Source organism: Corapipo altera, unplaced genomic scaffold, assembly GCF_003945725.1.
Source record: "Corapipo altera isolate COAL_440 unplaced genomic scaffold, ASM394572v1 46, whole genome shotgun sequence".
Classification (NCBI taxonomy): domain Eukaryota; kingdom Metazoa; phylum Chordata; class Aves; order Passeriformes; family Pipridae; genus Corapipo; species Corapipo altera.
In genome coordinates, this window is record NW_020884883.1 from 5,545,955 (window position 1) to 5,558,162 (window position 12,208).

The window sequence follows — 12,208 nt, forward strand, 5'->3', positions numbered from 1 at the left end:
GATCTGGCATAGGAACACGCATTTACGTCTAGAGCAAATAAATGTAAACGAGCTTGTCTTCACAATGTTGCTTTGTTTTACAGCAGCAAATACAAGGTGCAAGCTGCAATTATGTTAGTTCCTGTTATTCCGTATTTTAGATTGTTTACACTCATTTTAAGAAATAGCACAGTCTGTCTTAATAGAGACCCCTCTATTGTGATGTTTTGAGTTGTAAGCCATAAGAAAATTTTGTCTTAGGTAGTTGTTATACCTAAAAAAAGACTGCTGTATCTTGCCACTATAAATACAGTGTTTGCTCTAAAAATACAATCATTCTTCAAGCTGCTAGGCCAGGAAAGGGTTACTAACTACATTTTCTTAACTGATGTGGAAGTGCTCTACCAATGTAATTTACAGGGGAGAAGCATGTCATAGCTAGTGGAGGAGGACATTTTAATCACTTTAATGGTGTTACATGTAGAGTTAATGACTCCCTTTGAGTGTATTTAAAAAAAGTCATATACTGCTACTTTTGCATGTGATTAATGTTGTACTTTTGCATATATTTTCAAATATAATAAATCTGGATACAGTGGTATGGCATACATACTCACTTTAATAAGTTAAAAATTATCCTTGAAAATAGGGGAGGGGATTGTTCTTTTGTTTCTAAATCAGTGAGCAATTTCTCATGTCGCTGATTTGAGAAAAGATGGAAGATACAAGTAGCACAAATAGTAGCTGGGTGCTTGTGGGAAATGTTGCATTTCTACTTACTGGATAAAATTTCAGTGCTTTTCCTGAGAGACTAAATAATGTTATAAATTGTGTATCAGTGGAGTTCCCTTTTTATTGCTGAACACGTTTTCCACAGACATCCAGTCTTCATGACTTGCTTTGCTAGACAGAAGAATTGCATTTGAAACCTGTTTTACTATGCAGTTTCCCTGTCTGTATGTAAACCTCCCCCAGGATTTCTGTGTTTTTGAAGAACAGAGATGGTCTGAAGGGAATAGTGCATTGTCTGTTGGGTGGCTGCTCTGCTTGGCCCAGCTTTGGTATGTGTACATCAGTCACTACTGACGTGTTTTTGTTTTTCTTCTTTTAATTTTTGGTTATGTATATGGACCAAAAAACTCCTTTCACAAGATAAATATCTGGACTAACAGTGCTCAAAAAGTACAGAAATCATACAAACTGGTGGCTTTCATTAAAAGAACAACTTCATATTTCAGGGGGGAGGAGGGCAGAAAAAGATAATGCTAATGTTGTGTGGAGAGAAGTTCTCTGCTGCCGGCTGCTGCTGTGTTAGTGACCTAGTTGGCAATATTTGGTTGACAGTATTTTTTCTTGGAGAAATTAATGTTTTTACACAATAGCAGATAGATGACCGTGTCCTGATCATCATAGAATAATTATTTTTGTCTTTGAAAATAGTCTTCAGTATTTTTGATGCTGTATCTGAAGCTGTAGTGTCCATACTTGCTTTAGGCCTCAACTTAGGACTTACAAACTAAATTCAGTAACAAGGGATGCAGACTATTAGGACCGTGTGCTTGTAGACCATAGGAAGTGTGAAAGTGACTGACCTGCATGGTTTTGAGGGGTGTTTGAAGTAACTGGAGAAAGATTTCTGCTGGACTGGCAACTCTAAGTTTGGTACAATTTGCCAGAGAAAATAATGTGTCCAGTTTGTTTCAAATTAAGTTGTACTGCCAGGAGCCTTTTATGAAGCTTCCACAAAGAATTATGCTTCATGATAAGCAGGCAGCTCTAATTTTGAAATCTTGATGAATGTTATGTTTCATTTTCCAGCAGAGACTGTTTTCACAATGACTGTCAGACTTGCTTTTCCTGGCTGTCTTGTTCTATAAAGAAAAAGTATTTTTTGTCCATGCCCAAAATAGAATTTAAAAAATTGTAGCAACTAAGTTTGTCATAAATGATCCATTATTATTTTTGGATCCTAACTCTCATTTGGGAAGAAAAGTTGTGCAGTTTTGAGTCTGTGTTTGCTTCTATTCTAAGGATAATAAGAATTTAATTTGTCTCTCCAGAAGCAGAATGAATTTCAGGTAATCTGTGTCAGTATCTTTCTGCTTTTCTAAGTTGATACAGGTAGATGTTGAAGGATGTTGTAAAGGCATTATCAGTTCCTGCTCTTCCATAAGAGCATAGGTGTCTCAGATTCTGCCATGCTGGTTCGTGGTCTTGCTGTCTTGCTTCTGCATTTCTAGTGAAACTCAGCTTTTTATCTGGCATTTGACATTGCAGGGGAGAGAGATGAGGTGGTTAGTGCATGGTGGTCTCTGTAGTGGCCCTTTGAACTGTATGGCTGCAAAATGGAGCCCAGAAAGTATGAAAACTCTTCAGTTGTTACTACTAATTTTTGATGTAACTGTTTGCTGTATCGACATGTTTTCTAAAACATTGGAGAGGATTTAATAAAATACCAGTTCGAGGTTAGTATCTGAACTTGGAAGCACCAATATAAATATATTTTCTTTCTTATCATTTCATCAGACAACATGACAATTTCTACTACCTTTTTTTAATGTATTTAAGAAACTATTTGAAAGAAATATTACTTTCAGGAATAAGATATATTTATTTCAGAATGACCTGCTGGATATATCTCTTGAAAAACCCTTCTGTATGATAGAAAAGTATGACAGCTTAAAACTTGTGAAACATTAGTCTGTGTTAAGGTCTTGGTATGCTGCATCAGGCTATACAAGGCTATACAGGCTATGCATTAATGGGATGGCAGTGTAACAGGACTGTTAACTAAGAATAGTTTTGTTTTATGAATAAAAAAATAAATTTAACATTTTGAAGTTAGTCATGAAATGGAAATTCAGATGTTTACATTGTATAGGTGAAACAGTTGTTATTGTTCTGAATTTATCATTTTATGCATTGTGTTGTTTCTTGTCCTTTGTTCCTGATTGCTAGGAATGTTCTGGGCAATGTTAGGAAAGTTTATTTTCATTAAATGAACTGCACTAGGGGTTATAATCTGAAATACTGAAGTCAGTGAGATAAGAATAGACATTGAATACTTTGTAATAGTAAAGTAATTTGACTGTGATTATTGATAATATATGGCTGGGAGTTTTTTTCTCCTTTTGATGAGAAAACAAAATTGTGGATATTATAGTATATTCGTTTATATTATCAAATATTATATAGCTTTAATTTTAGAATTCTGTATGGGTTTGTATATTCCTTTGGTTTAGTGATCTGATAATATTAATGCTTGATTTCACTTTTTGCCTAATTAGATGTGCAACTTTGACAAACAACATTCTGCTTCTCACTGGCCAGTTCTCTTGACCTTGTCATTGTTACTGATGGGTACATGTTGCTACTTCAGGCGAAATAAGCAGTTGTGCATTTTAGGGGCTTTATGATTTTGCTACTTACTCTTTTCTTCTTCCCAGAGCAGTAAAAACTGGAGGGCAGCAGTTGACTTGTGTGGGCGGCTTCTAACTGCCCATGGTCAAGGCTATAAAAAAAGTGGACAGCCTGCTAACCATACCACAGATTCTTTACAGGTATGTTTACAGATACACCCTTGTCACTGTTTTCCAACAATATTCACAGTGGCATTTTTTTTAACATGATCAAACTTCTTTTCCTAATTGTAACCTAAAAACTGAGCTTACTTAAGCATTGGAGTAAGTCACTTTCTGTGTTTGCTTAAGGAAAGTAGGTCTTCATTTAAAACAAACTTACTTTTTAAGTAGAATTCGATCTTGATTGTATGCTTTTAAAGGTAATCACACTAGCAAAATGAACTGTTTTACTGTCTTGAAAGACTTGCTGTGCTAGAGTTCATAGAACTATCTAGACTGTGAACTTTGTAGTAAGATTTCAAATGGGAGAATGTGTTTCATGTTGATAAGAAAGAACCCAATTTAATAAAATATTAGAAGTGGTTCAGATGTAACCCAGATGAGAACTCATGTTTTTGGGCCTAGTAACTATAAAGTTCCTAAGAGATTTTAAGAATAGCGTAAAATTGGAAAAACAATTAATATATCAGATTGATAATTCATACATGCTAACTCAGGGTAAAGAGAGATGTTCTAATTTTGAAACAGGCTAGTTTTTAAACTTCATCTTCAAAATCTCACTATCTTTACAAACGATTAAACCATCAGTCCTCTGTGTTTTGTTTTAAAGATCTGATGAAAAGTATTTTGTGAAAGAGCATGTCAATATAAATCCCTATTCTATTCAGTGAGTAACATACAAACTCACTCAGCTTTTATCAGAAGAACTTAGAAAGTTGAAATTGTATTTGGATGTGGCTTGTGATTGAACCTAATAACAGACTTTCCCCCTTTTTTTTATATGTATTAATTTTTAGCTGTGGTTTGTGAGACTAGCACTGCTGGTAAAACTGAATCTATTCCAAAATGCAGAAATGGAATTTGAACAGTTCGGAAATTTAGACCAGCCTGATCTTTATTATGAATATTACCCTCACGTGTACCCTGGACGAAAAGGTAAAACACTTGGTTTATAAAATGCTTTTTATTTTTGCTGATTTTACCGGTCATTATAAAATATTAGTTGGATTCAGTTTTTTTTAATCCTAAAGCATTGGTGAACTTTGGATTATGTTGATTTTGTTTTGTTTGTTTTTCCCAGAGGAACATGATTGATTACTACATTAAAATATTGTTCACATTATGGAGATTACAATAAGGAGTAACAAGAAGTAAAACAATATAGGTAGGCAGAGTATTTCATGATGCTGCTATAAAGGAATGTTTTTGACAAGTAAATATAATAGTTTAGATTATAGTATTGAAATTAAAAACCACCAAGCTTAAATATTATGTTTTAGCCAGAAACAGACTGTGAAAGGTGGTGAGAGAGTTTATGGAAACAGAATCTATAAGCTTTTCCTCTTACCATCATCCAGGTACTATCAGTATGCTATTTTTAACCCTTGCATGCCCATGCAGACAGGTGCTAATGCAGATGTTATTTCCTGGTTCCTAAGATTAAAAGAAGAAATTTAGAGCTAATTTAATAATTCTCCTTAATTTAAGAAATGGTTGAGTGTAATATTATTTGCTTAATAATTGAAAGTAAATAAAAACAGAAGTTTACTATGGATCTCATTGTTGAAGAGGAAAAAACTAAATTCTTTATAAGCAGTTTATCTCGAGTTACAGATGCACTACTTCCCACTACTCCAAATAGCCCATAGATTACCCACATAGTTCCTCTACTCAGGGTATCCCAGTCCTCTAGAAGCCCAGGTTTGAAAAATTGCTAGTTTTAAGAGCAATTTTGCTCCTGTTCAGGCTATTTTGAAATTTTATTTTTTCTAAATCTGTTATTTAGAAAAAATAACTCTTTGGTACAAGTACACTGTTGAGTGTTGTTAATGTTCTTTGGCTTTCGTATTTGAACCACAGTGTATAATAAAACCTTTGTAAGAAACAGTTGTTATAGCCAGTGCCACTCTGAAAAATTATAGTCCATTTTACATGAGATGCTGGTAGTCATGATGGGGTAACATAGAAGGTACTGAGATTTTGGGGTTGCTGAGGAAGGGAAGTTGGTGTCAGAAAGTTTGGGATTTTTTTACAGAAGGTAAATGATGCAAAGAATCAGTTGTGGCCCATCAAGGCCAATGTGGACTGCCTAGAACAAGTCCCTCTGATGTAACTCATCGTCTTTCAAGCAATCACGGGCAATCCACTGAGAAGGAACTGTGTAATTTTCAAGACTGAGAGAGGTCTTGGTCATCAGGTTGCACAGCTCCTTGAATCTGGTTATCTCTGGGCAACTCTGCACTTGATGCAGTGCTGCACAGGATTAGTCTTCCCCAGGCCATATGTATGTTTCCACATCTTTTTCAATACTAAAAATAAGTTCTTTTTGTCAAAGAAAAATCCTTGCAGGTCATGTCAATATTTGAGGCGCTTGAGTCCTCGTGCCACAGATCATACAAATAGCAACAGCTCTGGATAGTCTGGCTGACTGATGCAGGCACCTGTTCTGGGACTGAGCTTTGAATCCAAACTGTTATTGCAACAACCACTCAGCCACTGTGGCTACTTCATACAAATTATGAGGGTATCGATGAGATAGTCGTGGGGATATAGGAGAAAACAATCACTTCTTTTCTGGCTGACATTAAACTACAGTGTGCTGGATTATGGACAAAGAAATCTGGTATAAACGCATCATTAACTGGCTAATTTAAACAAAAAATATAGATAAATCATTCATAAATCTATTAGTATGAATCCACAATCCACTGCTGTTTGGTAATTTTGCATATCATTTTGTGGTGTAACAAGCATAAAAGAAAAGGTTTTGTTTCAACATTTTAGTTTTGATTTATGGTATATAAATGGAGTAAGCACTTAAAAGTCAATTTAAGAAATGAGAGTATAGATATAAATAATGTACACATTAATTGTAATACATACAATATTTTGCATAATTTCTTTGTATTCAAAATATAATAAAAAATGTAATAAATTAGAAAGTTTTCTGGGGTTTGTGCCTGAAGTCAGGAAAGCTTTGAACTTCTAACAGCAGTGAGAATAATCTCTCATCCATTAATCTCAGAGAAATATACCTCAAAGAATTTAAGTTACAAGTAACTCTATGAGGAGTGGAAGATGTTTTTCCATTAATTTTACTTAACATGGCCAACACATTCCTCTTAATTTCCTTCTAAAGTTCTTTCCCTTTTCGCTGCGCTACTAATCTCCATTTCATCCTCATATTTTGTATGGCATTTGCAGCCATGCTGTGCATGGATCCCATTACTGTTGTTTTCTTCATGGCTGTAAAATCTAGTCTTTCTGAATTCTTCCTTTCCTGGCTTCTACGTGCTCTTTCTTCAGTCATCTCCATTGCTTGTAGGTGTACAACCTGTCAGGGAGCGTAGTCTGGGATCCTCGTATCACTCAGTGGAATAAGTTAAGTCACTCTTAGATCATTCCTGTTTGATATGGGGCAGAGAGCAAACCGTTTCCATTTTCTAGTAAGATCTTAAAATTATTCAGTTATATATCTATTTCTTTTAAATTCATCTGTGTAAAGAAGCTAGAAAGTATGATTTTATATATCATTTTTTTGGTTTTTAATAGATAGGTCCTTAGGTCAAGAACTCTGTTCCAGATTGCTTCCTGCACATCTCATTGTACTCTGTGGGGTATATAAGGCTGAATTTTTGTCATTGTTCTCATGACTAATGAATTTCAGGATATTTTTTTAGGGTTTTGACTTTGTATATACACAGTCTGACCCACTTCTATTCATATAATTTGTTTCTGTGTTCCTCGTGATATTTAATGAACTCTCATATGATAGATTTCCTAACCTGAGATAGCCTTTCGCTTGGTAATGCCTATGTGTTTCTGAACAAGTGAGAGCCAACAATTAAAATGAAACATTAAAATGCTATTTCATGCTTTTATGAGATAATTTGGTCTTGTTTCTGGTTAGTAGATCAGGAAGTTACAGAAAAGTTAGTGCTACCAAGATCAGTGTTCTAAAGCTACAAAACTTGAGAACAATTTATTTTGTATTACAAAGAAAAGAAACTTGCATAAGCAAAAATTGGACTTTCATTCCCTGACCAGAGGTTTATATAACATGGGGTGGATTTTATTTTTCCTTTCTTCTTTTCATTCTCCCTGTGAAGAAAGAGCATAATCTGTATTCCTCTGAATGAAAACACTCTCTGTTCCCTGGTGGAAATTGCCTAAGTGAGGAACATGTCATTAAATATCTAGTTGTATGTGTTTTAGAAACTGATTTCATACTGTACACCTTCCCATGAACTCTGCGACTGATTCTAGGACAAGTTTTTTTGAAGTGTGGCTGTGTTGCAACTCTAGGGATACACTAGTGTGTGCTACAATAGGCTGACACTTTTGGATGGATAGTGACAGTTTAAAAAAATAATATATAATATATAAAAATATATATATTTCTATCAAAATAGTGTGACTCCAGACATCATAACTACTGCTTTAGCATATTTTACTAGGTCTCTATTACTTTTATGACTTTACTACTACCCCTTGTAGTTAGATGTTTTATCAGAAATACATGGAAAAACGGATTGAAAAAATAGTTGTTGAAGATTTCATTTTTTATGTGCCCTTATTTACTCAAGTAGTGCTCTTAATTTGTTTCTTTTATTCAGTTTTGAAATTCAGATCCTCCTAAAGGAATCGTATCATATGTGGTCTAGAACTGTCATTCAAGCCCCTATTGTAAATAAGTTTTCAGTGCTGACGTCTAAGGTGAACTGTAATAAATTATTATTGTTATTACGTTTAATAACCTTATAAAACAGAAAAATATGTAATGAGAAACTTGTTTTATGTCTAACGCAGAGATACTGTGTTAACGAGGGGAACACACAGAATTATATCTCTGATACCCACAAAAGACATTTTACAGACACCTGCACTGTGTGTAGTGCAGAGGACTGTGTACAGCTCCAAGGCCTACCTGCTCTCAGAAACTTGGTCCTGTTTCTGAATGTCAGCCTATGCCATAAGTAAGGACAGATTTGGACTGGGGAAATTATCTCCTGTGTGTGAGGCCTCTGTGGTGCTGTCTGGCCATTTTGAGTTTACTGTCTTCCTTTCTTCCTCTCTCTTACTTTATGCTAGTAGGAGGCAGCCTGGTTGAAGCTTTTTTTTTTTTTTTTTTTTTTATCCATGGGGTTTGATGATGCTATAAGTAAAATACTCTTTTTTTCAGCCGTATCAGGTTTTGGTCAGTGGGAGAACTGTAGCAGAATGGGAAGTGGTGTGGGCAAAAAAGAAGAATAATTGTGGTAGGTGAAGAGACAAGAGGGAATAATCAATGTAAAAACAAAGATAAGAGGAGAAATGCACAGACTGAAGAAACTATGGCATATAGAGTGCTCCTGTCCATTAATAATGTCTGATTTTTTGCCCTTCAGTTCCTTCTTCCATTTATCATTGCAGACCTTAACATTTTGCAGGAAAGCAGAAGAAAAAAGTTACTCCCATCACTGTTACATGTGGCACTAGTTTTCTCATGTGTTACCACAAATGGTGCCTGACATTAACGCTCTCATGTCAGACTGATTCAGTCTTGGCAGTTGCTTGGGAGAGTTCTTCATTCAGGCTCATTTTGGCAGTAAAAAAACATATTAAAGCCTCCAGTGGAACTGGTTTGCCCATTATTTTCTTTACATTACTGTGTATATCTCTGTTGTGTCTTTAAATACACTCTCCATTCATTTGCTTCAGAGCTACCTTCTATCTGTGAAATCAGCTAATAGGACTTGAATAAATACCACTCAAGTGTTGTGGTTCCAGTTGGTTATTCAGACTAGTCAGATGTGCAAATACAAATTTTTCAGAAATAACGTAGATATTTTAGTTAAGAAATGTATGTATAATTTTAAGGGGGGGTAGAGTGCTGATGAAGTACTCAGTTGAGCTTTCTTTCCCAAGGCTACATAGTCTCATTGTAGACAGTACCAGCTTAATATAGGATTTCTTAATACTATGAGTAAGTAAGTAATTTCTAAATTCTGCCTTACTACAGCTATCTATCAGTAGATATGATGTAACGTGATCTCTTTGAGGTAGGGCAGTTGTTGTAGGGTTTTTCTTTATTCTTTCTCTTATGTTTTTTCTTGTTTCAGTGCAAGTAACTCCAAATTACTGAAAAAGTAATTTTGAAATCTTTCAAAACTAGATCTAGATTCAGAGTCTGTGTTCTTAAGTCACTTGCAGTTAAATTGTAAAAAATATGCAAGCATGAAAGTTCAGATAAAATTTTCAAAAAGTTTTCCTTAAGTGGTTACAAACATTTAGGCTCCTATCTCTTCTTCAGTCTCTCTGGATTGAAAAGAATAAACAAAAACTTGGAAACTAGTCTGGAAACTAGTGGATTTTTAAGTATACTTCTAATTGCTAGTCAGCAAGGCTAGGATTCAAACTTACTACATTATCCCTCTTAAAAATCTTATAAATTATACACATACGCTGTTGGTAAATATATGTGTGCATATAAAGGCAAGGATATACATCTCTGTATGTATATGTATTTATAAAGCAGAATATTTTTCTGAAACTAGATTTTCTGTATTTCTCTTTTACCCAGTGAAGGAAGGATTTTTTTTTTTTTTCTTTTGTTACTGTCATAAGATCCCACCCTATACTTGTAGTAATTGGTATCTGCCCTTCTGCTGCTCTTTAGTATTTAAGATTTGTTGAATAAGCTGTAGAAGTCAGATCAGAAAGCATTTCTGGTTACTGGGTTTGCAACAATAAAATATGAAGATACAATGGCTGGCCATTGGAATACTCTTTTCTGCTCTAACAGGGCTGCAGATGAGGGCTGCATTTTGAATTTGATTGACATGGGGTGATGTTTGTGTTTTGACAGTTATGAAAATGTGCAGCTGTTCATAAAGAAATAGAAATTGAAATCTGTGGTCTTAGAAAATTAACCTGATCTTACTATTTATTCCATCTGTTCCCTTGCTTTCACAGTATCCATTTTCCTTTCAGTAGACCTTTTTTTACTTTTTAGTTTTGCCTTTTGTATGCTGATAATACATATATGTATACGAAGGAGTAATTCATACAAAAGTGACAGTCAAAAATCATATTCTTGGAAAAGATTCTTCAATGTATTTAAAAGTGATAGCTAAGAAAATTGTCTTAAAATTAAACCATTTTCCATTATAAATTTTTTATAGCTTATTATGAAACCCCTGAAGAGGAGCAACAGAGGTCAACTGTAAAACATCAAGCTAGAATAAGACCTATTTAACTTAAAATTTCAATACATGCCTGTAATTGCAGGGTGTTACCTTTTGTTGAAATTACCTTAGCTTTGCTGACATGGTTTTACTGTGTAAGAGGGCATTATTGTAGAAATCTGAAGCATGAAGTAGAGAGCAAAATGCATTCTCTTATACTCCTAAGCAAACATTTTAATCACAGGATATACTATTTGTTTTAAATACTTCCTTGACATGTTGCCCTGTTAAATTCAGTACTGAGTGAAATATAATAGAGTATATGGGTTTAATTCCAAATAGTTTTGCAAAAGACAGCATGGGATTAATTCAGAGTTTGTATAAATTTTCTTATCCCTAGTATAGGAACCTGTTACAAATAAATATGTCTTGCCCTGTGTGCTTTAAGTATGTGACCTAACAGTAAGTGAACAGACAATGTAATGTAATTTTTAGTCTAACAAGCACGTATATTTTTGTTACAGCTGAGTGTTCATGTAGTTAATTTTACTTTTTTGTTTTGTCCCCCCCCAGTGTAACCATGTTCATTGAGGGAAGTATAAGTTTTTTCCCTACTAATCTGTTTTTATCATTAAGTTTTGTACTCCAAATTCTGCAACCTGCCTTTCAGACCTTCCTTACACTGTTATTATTGATCTACTAAAGTCAACAGATGTCATTTACCTCCTCCCAGTTGTTTTCTTGTTAACCTAAACAATGTAAAATGAAAATTACAGTGTTTTCTAAAATCTCAGGCACATCATTTTAAAGTCTCAACTCTTGCCAGTTTTTACACAGCTGTTAATCACTAAATTATTCTTGTGAACAGATCTCTTCACATGCATTTTCAATACTGCCATGCAGGTCTTTCTGAGAAGTGTATGTAAAATGTATTAGCACTTTATATAAGTAGCACTCATTGAAAACTTTACCAAATCTAAATAAATTTATGGTCATTTTTTTTATCCAGGAAGTCAGTTTATTAGTGAAGGAAATTAATTAGATATATTATGCACACCTCATATCATTTAACTAAAGAGAAGTTTACTTGTAGACAGGAACATATTTTTTATAAGCACAGTATTTAAGGTCTGTATTTGGATGAGTGGCTTGAATAAGTGCTGCTGTTTTTTTATGAGCAATTTGCTCATCTGATTTGACCTACAGTTACACAATACTGTTTACATGGACTGATAAGAAAGTTTGTAGGAGAGCATGTGTGTAGTTTTGTACTTTCTTCAAAAAAAAAAAATCTATTCAGAAGGATTCCAAGGAAACTGAGGAAGAGGGCAGAAACAGTATTTCTGATATTTTAAATAAAGTTAGCAGCCTGTTTAATAAGCAGTAAGTAACAGAAATCCACTGGATGGATTTGCTGGATATTTACAGTAAAATTTCTTCTATTTATGTCACAAGTTTTGAAAAGAAATAGAAGAAATAGAT

At 34.3% G+C, this 12,208-nt stretch overlaps 1 protein-coding gene across 1 annotated transcript in view; it reads left to right on the forward strand.

Moving 5' to 3' along the window:
• The window catches only part of TRAPPC12 (trafficking protein particle complex 12), a 48,496-nt gene that overhangs the window by 8,928 nt on the left and 27,360 nt on the right, over window positions 1-12,208 (forward strand). Inside the window, exons 4-5 of the mRNA XM_027641099.1 lie at window positions 3,426-3,539; window positions 4,358-4,496. Coding sequence (XP_027496900.1) covers window positions 3,426-3,539; window positions 4,358-4,496 — 253 coding nt within the window. The remainder of the gene's footprint in view (window positions 1-3,425; window positions 3,540-4,357; window positions 4,497-12,208) is intronic.